At 36.2% G+C, this 16572-nt stretch overlaps 1 protein-coding gene across 2 annotated transcripts in view; it reads right to left on the reverse strand.

Annotated features, from left to right (window-relative positions):
- The window catches only part of LOC145616329 (piezo-type mechanosensitive ion channel homolog), a 34061-nt gene extending 32167 nt beyond the window's left edge, over nucleotides 1–1894 (reverse strand). Inside the window, exons 1-4 of one of the 2 annotated variants that reach the window (XM_081671028.1) lie at nucleotides 1755–1894; nucleotides 1466–1565; nucleotides 276–356; nucleotides 6–165 (exon numbers count right to left, since the gene is read on the reverse strand). In XM_081671028.1, the coding sequence (XP_081527154.1) occupies nucleotides 6–165; nucleotides 276–356; nucleotides 1466–1514 (290 nt within the window). In that variant the 5' untranslated portion in view covers nucleotides 1515–1565; nucleotides 1755–1894. Of the gene's footprint in view, nucleotides 1–5; nucleotides 166–275; nucleotides 357–1465; nucleotides 1566–1738 lie in introns of both variants that reach the window. The other variant, XM_081671029.1, reaches the window with a different exon arrangement.
- Between the last annotated feature and the right edge of the window lie 14678 nt (nucleotides 1895–16572).

Here is a 16572-nt window from a genome sequence, read left to right on the forward strand (position 1 = left end):
CTTACCTCATGAGCCCGATTAGCTCCACCCACGATGTATCTTCTAGACTCCATTTGTCCTCCTTGATTGCCCAAGTAATAGTGAAAATTGCTTGTACTAGGGCAACAAGTAGAGAATATATACTAATACCCCACAAAAATAGAATCAACCTACGAAAACGAAAATCTGTAGAAAACCCGTCAGAATTTGCACGTTACCTAGCATATGAATTACTGCTTTTACATATTATTTGACAGAGAATAATTAGTAACCAGCTTGAACAACATAGAACTCACCTCTTCTAGGAAGACTGAACTGAATGACAAGAAATGCTACTAGATCAACAAGCGATATTAAACTCCAATTGACCAAAGCAGCTGCAATAACAAATATAAGCCCATAAGGAGGCCAGCAATTGCGAAGCATGATGACAAGGAGAATCAAAGAATGTGCGGAAAACAGTATGTATGACAGGAAGTACAACCAACAAATGAACAAGGAACTACTATAATTTGACAAGCAGACATGTATAGCCCAACTAACACAAGCCTGGATTACATCCAACTGTTTACTCAAACTAAATAATCATGCCTGTTTCAAAAGTTGGGACAGTCAACTACCAAGAAACAAAGAGAATCGGGGAAAACCCACAAACACAACGGAATAAAAATCAAGATGCCAACAACCAATGGTGCGAATGACGCTAAACAAGATAAACAATATTGAGTTAATCACATCATACTATTGGAAAACTCCCTTGACTTAACCAAATAGGGATAATAAACTACCAACTTACCAAGTTGATTGTATTATATCGAATCAGTCCATGACCATTGGCAACACAATATTATCACATGTGACATATACGTTTTAAGACCACACTCGCCCTTTCTAAGCACAGAATGTATACTTCACACGAATAACTGTCCTAATCACTCTAATGGGCACTCTCCCACTTCCTCAGCCTATATAAACAGTCACATGGTTGGATTACTTACAGTAGAACCCCTTAAAACTACTAACAGTTTTCTAACGATGTTTGTAAACTCCCTCAATGATGTACATGATCAATGACCCCAAATTTCCATACTAAACATCTAAACCAAATATTCTACTATAAATAGCATTTGTGCATTCAAAATCGAGCCCACGACTTTTCAATTCTAAAGTATTTTCGCCCACTCGACAGTCAGAAGCATGTACACCCTTTCCACAGTCAACATTATGCTGCCTATGTAAAATGGCATACACCCACATCAAGAAAGTTTATCTACTTCATTATAACCCCCAACATTGAAGGTCAGCTTAGTTGAAACATATGATTTCGTCAATTATACTCCAAAACTAAGATACATTTCTAAAGAATTGAAGACCCAGATTCTAAAATGTTCAAGAAACAACAATACAAGCACTATAAATCTTTAATAACCCAAAATTCTAAAAAAAAAAAAATTAAAAAAAAAAAAAAAAAAAAAAAAACAAGTACCTGCTATAAGAAGCAATGGCAGCAAAAATTGGCAGAAAAAATTCTCCATTTCCCAGTTGTTATCATCGAAGAAATTGCCTTAAATTCGCCCACTTCACAACTGAAAACATCAAATTGAAGAAAACCCAGTTAAACTCAAGAATTTTTGGCAACATTTAAGGGTGATTTAGGGGATCTGGGCAATAAAACGATGGAAATTTGGTTGGTTATGCCAAGTATAATTTACAAAAATGTGTAATTTAGAGCACCCAATTATGTATCAGTTGTTGTTACCTGTTCAAAAGATTACCTGCTGAATTTGAGTGCAGACAAAAGAGAGGGAGAGATTTTTTAGATTTGATTGAATCCGCCAATGCTCAACTACTCGTTGTATACAACAACGACTTTAATTACTTGATATCTCACTTACGGGGAAATAGGCAAAATTTTTATTATACTCCCTTCTCCATTATCGGATCCCGTAATCTACTCGTAACATTAATAGCATTAAATGATGTTTACTTCGTGTATCTATACGAACACAAATTTGGTATAGTCAATCATTATAGGAGTTACTTTGTTATAGTATTACAAGGATTACTCGGTCAGTATTTGTTGACATCTGATTATGTCTCCTCAAAAATCAAACCCACTGATGAGTACCTTTCACATCTTTGATTATCGAGTTATGTGAAAAATTGAAGAGTCTCGTGAATTTCCCTTAACCCTTAACCGTTTCTAACTTTTCATTTATTTCGTGTCTTTCAAGTTTCAACCCAAAATAATTCATTTTCGCGTCCTTAAAATCATTCATTTCGTGTCCTTAAAATCATTCATTTCTTGCTTTTTTTATTAAAGCGTTCAAACCAGTTTATTTTGGTCCATAATCTAGATCCAATAATTGTTTAGTTTGATGGAGTTTGAAAACAGATTTCCAATTATAAGCTCAAATACGAGTTATAACGAGTAAGTTATGGCCAAAATACTGAACTGGGCCAAACCGAACTTTATATGCGGACCTAATGATCATGTGAAGGGTCCATTAACCTTAATTCAATTCCTAAACCAATTAAGATTTATTATAACTTTTAGAAGTCTCTAGAAGGTTTAAAGCTATCCTTTTCAAAAGATAAAGATCAAAGAGTTTGAAATTGAATAAAACTAGCTCCTCTTTTTGATAATCCTTATTCAATTCGAATTCAAAGATGTCAGATATAATTTTCATTCCTCATAATTTTTATCCATATCTTAGATGGTTAGATAGCCCTTGAAATTTTATTTCCAATTATATATTATAATCTTAATTCCGAGCTATAACAAAAAAGATATGATTGAAATACCAAACTCTGATGTCAAAAAAAAAAAAAAAAAAAAATACCAAACTCTATCAAAAAATGACACCGTCCCACTATATCGGCCATATCTTTTATTCAACAAAAGATTTTAATCTGATTCTGATTGGGTTGGAAAGTAGACTTGAAAAGCTTTCCAAGACATATTATTCATCTTATTCCTATCTCTGGATCAAAAGTTAAGACAAAAACAAAATCCGCAAAAAGTGTTTTTTTATCGCACCACGATGGATCTTACGCGCCGTGATATTCCTATCGTGCCGCGATAAAAGGAGTTTTATTGCGATTCGAATTTTTACTCTTTTCTGATCGTTCGACCTTCTTTTTTCTTACAAATAGAGGTTGTATCACCCCGTTTTCAATCATCAACAAGCTTGATCACCAACAATCATCATCTTTCTCCCTCTTTCAGCAAAAGCTTATTCTTTCTCTCTCTCTTGATTTTCTAAGCCCTAGCTTAAACACGTCAAAACACACATAATTTTCCCAATTAAGTCACCTGTAGGGAATATTTCAAGCATCCTAAACTTGAACCCCATTGTGATCATACACTTAAGCATTGTGGCGTCCAAAGGGAAGGAAACAAGAGTAAAAGAGTCACCAACAAGTTCCAAGTTTTAGGAACTTGTAAAACGTTCATAGGGTGAAGGTTACACCCTTTCACGATCCATGAGATCGCTAACTCCATAGTGGTCTGGAACCATAACTAGATATTCGGGGATGAAGGTACGAATCCAACCTAAAAAAGATTGAACCCGCTCTATAAAATAGGCCTCTACTTTATTCTTCTCATATTCATGTGCGCTTTCTGACTAATATGCAATCATTATATTAACCCTAAACCTGTTTATCTATGTTGGTTGAATATTAATGCACAAATCTATAATTAATACTAAAGTAACAACCGCTGATGTCATCTCTTTTTCAAAGATGTACACGTGGCGCTATTTTATTAAAAGATTTCCCGCTCAAATGCTATTATTTCTTTTTGAAAAAAAATGCGATTTATATTTTTTTTAAAACAGATATAAAGTAATTATTATTTAGGTAATTAATTTAAAATAAGTACATACTCCCTCCGTCCCCTTTTGATAGTCCATATGGGCAAATTTTAGTACCAAAATGTTCACCCCATTTGCTTTTTCCAACAACTATAAATATTAATTTTTTTTACCAAACTTCCCTCCAATTTGCAACAATACTTATGCAAATTTATATTTCCCATGTAAATTTTGTTTTCCCATGTACTTTTATTATTTTCTCTCTCTACTTTTTTGCATACCCAATGTTAATTTACTTTTTCGATGTACCTTAACTATTCTTATTTGTGTTTATTAATTTCCGTGAAAAATGCCCATAAGGGACTATCAAAAAGGGATTGAGGTAGTATTATTTTGGAAATTTATGTTCATATTAGGTTGTTAAAGTCTTTATAGGAGTAGTTAACATAATTAAAGGTCAATTAAATTGAACTTATGAATATTGTAAACTCAAAAAAAAATTACAAAATTCCCAAAATATATTTATGGTAAATTCGTGCATTGCACGGGCATCAATCTAGTAAAACTATTATTGGCGATCACTTAAATTAAAATCATATTAGCCTAAACCAAATTATTGTAATTATCTTATTAGGCATGATTTCAAATACAAAAAATCCCTTTAAACCTGCATAAAAGGCGTGATTTAGCAATAACAACAAACATAATATTGATGTGTTCATTTTATATATATATTTACCCCCGTCCCTTGGTCGTAATTAGTAATGTTTTTGGCTCCTTCGAGCCACTTTTATTACTAATTTGTGTTTTCCAGTGCTTTGGTAGTTTTGCTTGAGTTTTGTAGGAATTTACGTACTTGGAGCATTTTCCCAGGTTTTCGAGGAGCATCTACAAGTGCTGGAAGACCGCGACCCAGTTCGTTAGCCCAAGACCGATCAGAGGTATCGACCGGTGACAAAGGGCTCAGTTTGATGGCACTAGGGCCGAGTTCGGAGGCCCAAAGGTGGAGTTTTGAGGCCCAAAGGACCGTGCCCAAGCTTCGAAGCTTCGCCCGGAGACGCGCCCGGTCGGGCGGGGCGGAGCAACACCTTGAAGAGTCCCGCGCCCGGAGCACGCGCCCGACCGGGCACGAGAAGATACTTGAGGAGGAAAAAGGCGGGCCCGGTCGGGCGAGCACTGCTCGACTGGGCGCGAGTAGACTTTAGACTTGTTTTGTTTTCCGTTTTGCTTTTGTTTAGCGGAGATCTTCTTGCTTATTTTAATGTAATTTTATTAGGCAAGATTAGATACTTCTTGATTATTCTCTTACTCTAGTTTTTATTCTCCTTCTCTCTACTTAAACTTTCTCTCTCTAGACTTTTATTCTCTCTTGTTCCTTAACTCAATTGTAATTCCGCCGTCTTGGTACGATTTCTCTCTTAATTAATCTCAGTATTTTATTCATTCAATTTCTTCATGTCTTGTTTAATTATTATGTTTTGCTTAGTTTTAATTATGTCCGAGTAGTTTTCCTTCTAGGGTTTATGGGGATCTAATAAATAATATGAAGGGTAATTTTATGATTGTTGATCATTAATGCTTAATTGATTTCCTATTGATTGTTTAAATGCTACGCAATTAGATTTGGCCAGGTTTAATTGTATGAGTTTAATTAGCAATATTGATTCGAGATTCGAGAGATGAAAATTGATGTTTAGGCTTAGTTTCAATAGGCAGATTAATTTATAAATGGTTAGGTCGAGATTCGAGAGATGAGATTTAATACCGGTAAATTAATTCTGTGATTGTAATACGTAGCGAAAGCCCTTTATGATCTGATTAATTAATGCATTGATGATTGATTATTGTGTTTGCCCTGGAATATTGTTTTTTAGTGAACCTATGCCCTAGGCCTTCTTATATTTGATTTCTTCCTTAATTATTCTCCTTACTCATAATCTTCGTAGTATAGTTTAAAATCGCAAATAAATATTGGTTACTTTAATAATTTAGACTATATTAATTAATTAGGAGTAGAAAGACTAGTTTCCCTGTGGATTCGACCCTACTTCCCTATCTGCATAAGCTAGTGGACTTAGGTAATTATTTTTTATTAGGCGATACGACTTTAGCCTGTCAAAATAATCTAAACTACAAAAACAATTAGAAATAAAAATAAAACCGTTTCCCCGGCAACGGCGCCAAATTTTGAACCCCACAACTGTCAGACCAATGAATTAGCTGTAATTGGCCATTATATGTTTGGGTACGGGAAATTGAACATAGCCCGGTATATAATCCACCACCTAGGTAGGCACGCTACGCACTAGTAGAATAAACAAAATGGCAAGCGGTTCAAACCCCCTAATGGCAAGCGGTTTTGAACCGCTCCCTATTAGGGGGCTTGCCATTGTCCATTTAAATGGCAAGCGGTTCAGAACCGCTTGCCATTTGACGAGAATGGGCAGCGGTTTTGGCGCCAAACCGCTGCCCATTAGGGGTATAAAAAATAAATTTTTTTTTTTTTTTTTGTTTTTTTCTCTGAAATTGAAACACAAATAAAATATATATAAGAACAATAATATTTTTATTAATTAATTGATGTAAGTATTACATTTTCATAAAAAAAAATTACAAAAATTTAAACAAGTAAATAATTAATACAAGTTATCTACAAAAACTAAAAATACGAACAGCTCTTGTTCCACCACCGTCCACGCGCACCACCACCGTCACCCGTAGCCACCAAAACCCACCCAAACAAACACCACCAGATCCACCTTCACCCGTAGCCACCGAAACCCACCCAAACAAACCCACCCAAACAAACACCACCAGATCCACCTTCACCCGTAGCCACCGAAACCCACCCAAACAAACCCACCCAAACAAACACCACCAGATCCACCTTCACCCGTAGCCACCAAAACCCACCCAAACAAACCCACAACGACTTCCACCAACACCAGAACACCGGCCAACACCACCACCCACCACGACCCCCACCAACAACAAATCGATCTGAAACAAACCAATTCAACCACCCATCACAATAAAATTAAAAAAAAAAAAAAACTGAAAAACAAAATAAAAGAAAAAAAAAGGAAATACCTTTAATACCACCAAAAAATCGAAATTGGCTTTAAATTTGGGTTTCATGGGTCAAATTCGACAATAAAAACTCTAGATCTAGAGTTTTTATGGTCGAATTCGACCCTAAAAACCCACACGCACCACCGGCTCGAAAACCCACCGGGCTACCACCAGAATTCGCTCGAAAACCCACCAGAATTCGCTCGAAAACCCAAACCCACGATATTGAACTCCAAATCTGCGTAATCGAGCTCAAAACCTTGTTGTTGTTGTATGGAAAAAAAATGGAGTATGGTGTATGAACAAAGAAGAAGCGTGAAAATAAATTAAGAGTGAGAAATGGACAAGAGGCGTGAGCAATGGAGGGGAGAGGGGAGAGGGGAGAGGAGAGAGGAGAGAGAAGAGAGAAGAGAGAGAATGTGCGTGAGAGGAGAGGCGTGAGAAATGAGGCTGAGTGGAGAGAGCTCGTGAGAAATGAATGGGCCCGTATTTAGTTTTAGGGTTTTTTAAGGAATGGCAAGCGGTTTTGGGTTGAACCGCTTGGCATTTGGGTAAATGGCAAGCGGTTTTGGGTCGAACCGCTTGCCATTTGGGTAAATGGCAAGCGGTTCGACCCAAAACCGCTTGCCATTTCATATATCAGGTTGTTTTTTTTTTTGGTGGGTTTTTCGAAGCGGATTTTATAAACCGCTTGCCATTTGGGGCTTCCCATTTAGTTTATTCTACTAGTGACGGCCAGCAACCAGGCCACTACCCCCATCCGTCTTGGTGGCATTATCACTAGGATAGCCATCAAGAAAGCCGGCTTTGTAGAGAGTGGACCCCACCGCATGACTAACATGGGACCCCGACACCTACATTACCTCTAGGTACCTTGAGGAGCTTGGGTGGTTGCGGGTAAACGGGAGCCAGGTCACCCATTGGTGCATTAGGACAGGGACCGAACAACCCTTACCCATCTTTCCTTTGCCCAACCCCCACCTGACCGCCTTTCCCCTAGGGCAAGAGTCCTACACTTATGCCTTGTTAGTTGCCCATGCTAGGGGCGAGGATCCACAGCAGGCCCAGCCATAGCCTGTAGTTCAGCCTATTCCACAGCCACCATCACCACCCCGACAGTCCTATTCCGTCCCTCATGGTGACTCTGACCCAGTTTGGGACTTGCAGAGTATTGGCCAGGCCATATGTTGCATTAAGCAAACCCAGACCGAGTTTAGACAGATGATTGGTTCTGTCGACCATAGGCTAGGCTACCTAAAGAGGAACCAGGGTAGGGGACTCTACCCCATTTATGATGATTATGCTCGTCAGGGCAACATTCCCGAAGATGTTGTTTACCCAGACTGGTTCCAGCCCCCAACTCAGGGATACGATAGGGATCCCACTGCCCATGGTATTTACACAGACTATTCTTTGTTCCATGGGTACGGCCAGGAAATTCCTTTTGGGGGACCGCCAGGGGGAACTTTTCATGCTAACTATTTTGGTGGTAGCTCCTTTGGTGCAGATGGTGCAGGTTCCAGTGGTGGAGCAGGTGGGTCCTCACGGATGGACCAGGATGAGGATGAGTAGTCAGCTGGGCTACATTCGAGCCAATGAGGACATTGTCTGATCCTGACTTGGGGGAGATTTTTGGATTTGGTATATATTTTCTTCTTCCTTTTTCTTTATTTTTGTTTATTTTTGGTGTGTTTTGTTAGTTTAGATGTATTGCTTTTTAGATTAGTTTATTGCTTTCCTTATATGAAAAATACAAAAAAATTGAAAAAACAAAAAAAATAAAAAAAAATACGAACCAATGAACTGTAAATTATGCTTCCCTGTGCCCCATACTTGAGAAAATTGTTTTGATTCTTGGTATTTGATTTTGAGCATTGTGAATTTGTTGATCATGATTTGAAGTTTAATTACTTGGATTCCTAAACTTGCGTCAATTTTGTCCAACTACATGTGAATATAGTGCTTGACTAGTTGATTTGGTTAGGAATGTGTGATTAGTTCCTGGTATGTCAATGAATTTGAGTATTGGTTTGCAACTATGAGTAGTGTTTCATGACTCAATATTATGCACATGTGGAGGACGAAGGCATTTGTTCTTTAGGTAGCCTTCAGATGATTTTAGATACATTTGTTCCCTTCTTGCTACCCATGTTGTTGCCTTGACTTTTTGTTGTTTATTAGCCACATTACAAGCCATGTTTGCCCCATTGGTTACTAGTCCCAAGCTTGGCTTGGGGGAGCTATTAGTGAGTGAGGTGAGGGAGTTTGTAGTGTGCACATTATTTGCACAATTTGGGTGGATTTGAGAAGTTGTTTGTTCTTGATCATATTTTTGTTTTGATGAGTTTTATTGTGTATATATTTGGAAAATAAAAGTGTGATGAAAAAAAGAGAAGTTCAAGAAAAAAATTGAAAAAAAAAAAAGTGAACTTCTAGAAAAAAAAATGAAAAAAAGAGCAAAAAGAAAAAAAAAAAAAAAAGTGTTTAATGTTCAAATGTTCTAAGTGAAGGTTGATCAAAAGAAAAAAAAAAGAGAAAAATTGAGTTTCATTGTAAATATTTGAGTTTGAGTTTGTTTATTCACTCTAGTTTATATTATCATATTTTTATGAGTGAATTTTGTAGGTATTGGGTTGAATTTTATGATTGGAGTATTATTTGGTGGATTTGTGTTGGAATTAGTTTTGTTGGAGATGATTATGATCATTATCTTTGGTCATGGGTTTATTAGGATATGGCTCCCTTTTAGCAAGGCTTTTCTCTCACATATTCCCAAATTCATCCTACCCTTTCACCCTAGCCTTACATTACAAGCTTTAAAAGACCTTTTGACCTTATGCATAGAGTTGTGTAAATATGAAAGTGTTGTTTATCAATGCAAGTTATGACTTGACATATTCCGAGTCGACTATTAGGTTGAGTGTATGTCTTTTTAAACACACGAGTGTTGTGAGTTTGGGAGGGCATTGTTCACATTAAAGGGGTTGGGATGGAGAGCGATCGAGTACATCTTTTACTCGCCACATAAATGAGAGTTGAGTGTGTGAGCACTACTCTTGAATTCTATATGCTCTTGTGGTTTGCTCTACTTGACAATTGTTGGGGAGGAAGGGTGATTAGATGGATAGGATTGGTTGATTTTGAAGCATGTTCACTTGATTTGCCTTGAATCGGTTGTGCTTGATTTTCATATTGGGGTGAGGCATGTTTTATTGTTCATTGAGGAGCTCTTTGCTTAGGGACAAGAAAAGGTTTGGCTTGGGGGAGATTGATGTGTTCATTATATATATATATTTATCCCCGTCCCTTGGTCATAATTAGTAATGTTTTTGGCTCCTACGAGCCACTTTTATTACTAATTTGTGTTTTCTAGTGCTTTGGTAGTTTTGCTTGAGTTTTGTAGGAATTTGCGTACTTGGAGCATTTTCCCAGGTTTTCGAGGAGCATCTACAAGTGCTGGAAGACCGCGACCCAGTTCGTTAGCCCAAGACCGATCAGAGGTATCGACCGGTGACAAAGGGCACAGTTTGATGGCACTAGGGCCGAGTTCGGAGGCCCAAAGGTGGAGTTTTGAGGCCCAAAGGACCGTGCCCAAGCTTCGAAGCTTCGCCCGGAGACGCGCCCGGTCGGGCGGGGCGGAGCAACACCTTGAAGAGTCCCGCGCCCGGAGCACGCGCCCGACCGGGCACGAGAAGACACTTGAGGAGGAAAAAGGCGGGCCCGGTCGGGCGAGCCACTGCCCGACCGGGCGTGAGTAGACTTTAGACTTGTTTTGTTTTCCGTTTTGCTTTTGTTTAGCGGAGATCTTCTTGCTTATTTTAATGTAATTTTATTAGGCAAGATTAGATACTTCTTGATTATTCTCTTACTCTAGTTTTTATTTTCCTTCTCTCTACTTAAACTTTCTCTCTCTAGACTTTTATTCTCTCTTGTTCCTTAACTCAATTTTAATTCCGCCGTCTTGGTACGATTTCTCTCTTAATTAATCTCAGTATTTTATTCATTCAATTTCTTCATGTCTTGTTTAATTATTATGTTTTGCTTAGTTTTAATTATGTCCGAGTAGTTTTCCTTCTAGGGTTTATGGGGATCTAATAAATAATATGAAGGGTAATTTTATGATTGTTGATCATTAATGCTTAATTGATTTCCTATTGATTGTTTAAATGCTATGCAATTAGATTTGGCCAGGTTTAATTGTATGAGTTTAATTAGCAATATTGATTCGAGATTCGAGAGATGAGAATTGATGTTTAGGCTTAGTTTCAATAGGCAGATTAATTTATAAATGGTTAGGTCGAGATTCGAGAGATGAGATTTAATACCGGTAAATTAATTCTGTGATTGTAATACGTAGCGAAAGCCCTTTATGATCTGATTAATTAATGCATTGATGATTGATTATTGTGTTTGCCCTGGAATATTGTTTTTTAGTGAACCTATGCCCTAGGCCTTCTTATATTTGATTTCTTCCTTAATTATTCTCCTTACTCATAATATTCGTAGTATAGTTTAAAATCGCAAATAAATATTGGTTACTTTAATAATTTAGACTATATTAATTAATTAGGAGTAGAAAGACTAGTTTCCCTGTGGATTCGACCCTACTTCCCTATCTGCATAAGCTAGTGGATTTAGGTAATTATTTTTGATTAGGTGATACGACTTTAGCCTGTCACGCGGCCACTTTTGATAGCCCAAGACCGATTGGAGGTAGCAAATCGGTGACTAAGGGCTCAGTTTGGAGATACAAGTCATTTGGGCCAAGTTCGGAGGCCCAAAGGAAGAAGCCCGAGGCTAAAATGCCTCGCTCGGATCCACCAGGGGCCGCCCGAAGGCGCGCCCGGCCGGGCGGGGCGAGACATCACTTGAGGAAGCTCGCGCCCGGAGCACGCGCCCGGCCGGGCGCTAGAGGGCATTATGAGAAGAAAAAGGCGGGCCTGGTCGGGCGGCCCCTTGCCCGACCAGGCGCGTGTGTTTTAGGGGTTAATTAAACCGCCCGACCGGGCGCGTGTGTTTTAGGGGTTAATGAAACTCCGATTTATTTTGTTCAGCGTAGATTTCCTTGCTTAGTATTAATGTAATTTTATTAGGCAAGATTAACTACTTCTTTTCACTTCTCTATACTCTAGTTTTTAATTCCTTCTCTCTCTACTTAGACTTTCTCTCTCTAGAATTTATTTTCTCTTATTTCGAAAACTCCATTGTAATTCCGCCGTCTTGGTACGATTTCTCTCTTATTAATTTCAGTATTTTTATTCATTCAATTTCTTATGTCTTGCTTATTTACTATGTTTTGTTTAGCTTTAATTATGTCTGAATAGTTCTCTTTCTAGGGTTTATGGGGATCTAATAAATAATATGAAGGGGTAATTTTATGATTATTAATTGTTAATGCTTAATTGATTTCCTATTGACTGTTTAAATGCTTTGCAATTAGATTTGGCCAGGTTTAATTGTATGAGTTTAGCAATATTTATTCGAGATTCGAGAGATGATAATTGATGTTTAGGCTTGGTTTCAATAGGCAGATTAATTTATAAATGGTTAGGTCGAGATTCGAGAGATGAGATTTAATACCGGTAAATTAACTCTGTGATTGTAATACGTAGCGAAGCCCTTTATGATCTGATTAATTAATGCATTGATGATTGATTATTATGTTTTACCCTGGAATATTGTTTATTAGTGAACCTATGCCCTAGGCTTTATTATTATTGATTTCTTCCCTGATTATTCTTCTTACTCATAATCTTCGTAGCATAGTTTTTATTCATAAAAATATTGGTTACTTTAATAATTTAGATTATAATAATTGATTAGGAGTAGAAAGACTTGTTTCCCTGTGGATTCGACCCTACTTCCCTATCTGCATAAGCTAGTGGACTTAGGTAATTATTTTTGATTAGGTGATACGACTTTAGCCTGTCAAATATCAAGCAACATAATAATAATAATAATAATAATAATAACAATAATAATAATAATAATAATAATAATAATAATAATAATAATAATAATAATAATAATCATCATCATCATCATCATAATCATGATCTCAATCTCAATAAAGCATGATAATATTAATAGCAAGATCCTAGGCATGATACTAACAAGATTAATAACAAATTCTAGCATGTCACTATGCAATAAAGATCAAAGCTTTAACCCTAACATGATATTATCATGATATAAGAAAGAAGAAGCATCCTAAACGTGATACTAGAAAGCAATAAAACATCCTAACATAATACTAGGAATTAATTAAATTTAAGCATTCTTTCTACAAGAATAGAGTAATAAAATTACTCACTTTGATGCCTCGTACCTCTTTCTAATAACAAAATACACGCGTTAGTAAACTTCAATAAAATATTAAACAAAACAACTAAATTCAATCATTAAGTTGAAGCTAGAAATTGGATTTGGAGTAAGTCCAAACCCTCAGAAAGTATCAACCTTTCACGTCTATAGAGAAGGCAACTTCGAACTTGGCTAGGTGTGTCTAGAACTAATGAATGCGGTAGTAGGGTGTTTGTGAGAAAGCTAGTTTAAAAAGCAAAAGGGGGAAAGAATAAGCTATTGCTTAAAGAGAGAGAAGAGAGAGAATTATGATGGTTGTGGATGATTTGAAAACGGGGGTCAAGGACCCTATTTATAGAAAATAGTCCGGAAATCGATAGAAAAGAAATCGAGTTCGACTCAAAATAAAAAACCTCATGTCGCGAACGACAGGAGCCAGCGCCAAACAACAAGAATCACGCCAGGCGACGGGCTTTGTCATTTGACGACAGCCTTGTTGTTTTGCGCTGATTAGAAGATAAAACGCGCTTTGCACGCGAAATCCTCTTCTTAATACGACTAAGTAGTAATCTCCGCGTTTATCAATTAAAATCAGATTTATCATAAAACACTTATTTTATTCCAAATAAAACTCTTTAATACGAAGTATATAATTATCAATCCTAATTTCATTAGAATTTAAAAGAACCTTCTAGATTATTATAGAGGATTAAAGTCAATCCTAATAGCTTTAGGAATAATAATTAATAACAGGCCCTCCTCTAGATCATTAGGCCGCATATAAAAATCACTCCTGGCCCAATTTAGTATTTTGGCCAAAACTTCCTCATTATTCATCGAAATTGGGCTTATAGTATATCGTTGGAAAACTCTTTTCGAGCCCAATCCAATTACACTATTATTGGATCCTTATCATAAACCAAACTAAATTAGGCTGGCTATTTTCATAAATAGAGTATATCTTCAAAAATAGAAAGAAGGAATTTTAGTAAAAACAACCGCATCACTAGACTTTTCACACTTTCACTTGGTTCGATAATCAAATGACGTGAAAAGTATTCAACACAGGGTTTGGTTTTGGGGAGACACATTTTGGTGTCTACAACACCATACGTCCTGTGCGAGACTCAAATACATCTAGCCAAACTCGTAATTGCCTTCGTCCTCGACGTGAAGGGTTGATAGTTCTGAGGATTTGATCCCAAATCTACATTTCAATTAATATTATTTTAATTATTTGATTTAATATTTCTTAAATTTTACTAACGTGTGTATTCTATTGATAGAAAGTGGTACGAGGCATTAAAGTGAGTAATTCAATTACTCTATTCTTGTAGAAAACATGCTTAGATTTTTATATTAATTTCTAGTATCATGTTAGGATGCCTTAATGATTCCTAGTATCATGTTATGATTATGCCTTTAGAGCATCAATAATGCACTAGTTCTTAAAATGTAGCTCTTATTTTCTCTCGTATTCCACATCATCAAGAATTCTTATTAAGAGTTACCCTCAATGTAACCTAAGAAATGCACTAGTTGTTAACATTATATCTTAATCTCTCTCTTCTTTCTCTCTCTTACTTTTAATAATTGCTTCATCATTACTTTATTTCTCCAACACTTTTTTGAAAAAGAACTATTATTATTATTATTGTTATTATTATAATAATAATTATTATTATTATATAAAAAAACCTACAAAGTCAATCAATTATTATAATTATTATTATTACTATTATTATTATCATTATTATTATTATCATTATCATTATTATATTTCAACACAATACAAAGTTATACAGCCTATAGAAAATTTATTGGGAAGCCGAGATACAATCTGGGCCCCAGCTATATATAATGGGATCCATTGCATTAGTGCTGCTATGATCGCACCCAAACATTAATGGGGTGAGAGAGGCTCTGTAACACCCCAATAATTCTCCCTTTTTCAAACCACTTACTTTAAATAAAATAGTGGAGAACCATTGACATGTTACCGCCACGTGTTAAAACGTTAAGGCTTTATCAAAGTATCGCAGCGGAAAAATCAAACTTAAGTATTTAAAATAACACAATTTAGAAAACGAATAAGTCAAAGCTTACAAATTGGAACCATATAAGGCCCTTATTTAAAACCAAACCAATATTAAAAATCCAAAACATAAACGAAATAGCAAAGCATAAATAAGTTCAACACAAGAATCGAATACTCTCAATCACACCAATCCCTTGACAATGCGTTTGTCAAATCCCTTAACTTCACATCATCAAGCTAACCTGTGCATACTGCTCCCCAATAATACAAGTGTAATAATTGGATCATCACAGGGTCATTGAAAGGCGAAGGCCATGACCAAAAGAAAACACACACAAAAGCACGCAATCAGCAAAGCTGAGTACATACAAGCTACAACGTACCAAACCTAGCATGCTCAATTAATTAAAGTAATTAAACATACAACACGAATTCATTAATCAAGTCTCCACACTTAGACAATTCAATTGACTCAACATACTTACTAACCAATTCCAAACACTTGACTCATCATATTCAATTTAATAAATTTAATTTAGTTTGGAGTAAGCAATAGACCAGGTTGTCCAATCCAGGTCCCAAATGACCATTTGAAATAAAAGTTTAGCGCGATGCAAGAATGGGCGCGACTCCATTCTCACAAAGTTAGTCTAGGATAATCAACATTACTAGCTCAATTAAATAATGTAGTTCAAAACTACATAACACATTGTACTCTGAAAATAACCTTTATCAACTCAACCTCGAATAATAATACAAACCTTTACTCAACTCTTTATCCCGTAAGTGTGCCATGCTCATTGTTCTATACCTAGCCTTGGACATGGGTAATTCGAATAAAACCAACAAGTATAAAAACTTGAATACTCCCAATAACTAGAAAACACCTTGAACCAGACCACATACGGGTCAATTCCCACTGTAGGGGACCATAGAAAAATAAATAATAAAGATTGTACCTCATTCTTAACTCATGATCATTGTCTCATTACCAACATGCCAAGGACTAAGGTCTATAACGCCGAGCCTCAAACCCATAACAAAATAAATAATTCTCAACCTTTTGATCTCACACATTGATCAAATAACCATTCACAAATTAATTTATAATATCTCAATATTGGCACATGTTCCCAAATAACATAACAATTCGATTCATAATGTCTCAACTCTTAAAACACATACTAATAACCCAAATATAATCATATCTCAACCCAAAAATAATACTCTGCATTAATAATCCTAAAACCTCAAGAACAATACTCCCTATAGCAATAACATTAAAAAAAACCCAGAAATATAACACAATCATTCAATATAACAATAGTAGCAAGACAATTAAATCAGATCATATCATAAAAT

The sequence above is a fragment of the Chenopodium album genome, chromosome 26 (assembly GCF_948465745.1).
Source record: "Chenopodium album chromosome 26, dcCheAlbu1.1, whole genome shotgun sequence".
In the NCBI taxonomy this organism is placed as follows: domain Eukaryota; kingdom Viridiplantae; phylum Streptophyta; class Magnoliopsida; order Caryophyllales; family Amaranthaceae; genus Chenopodium; species Chenopodium album.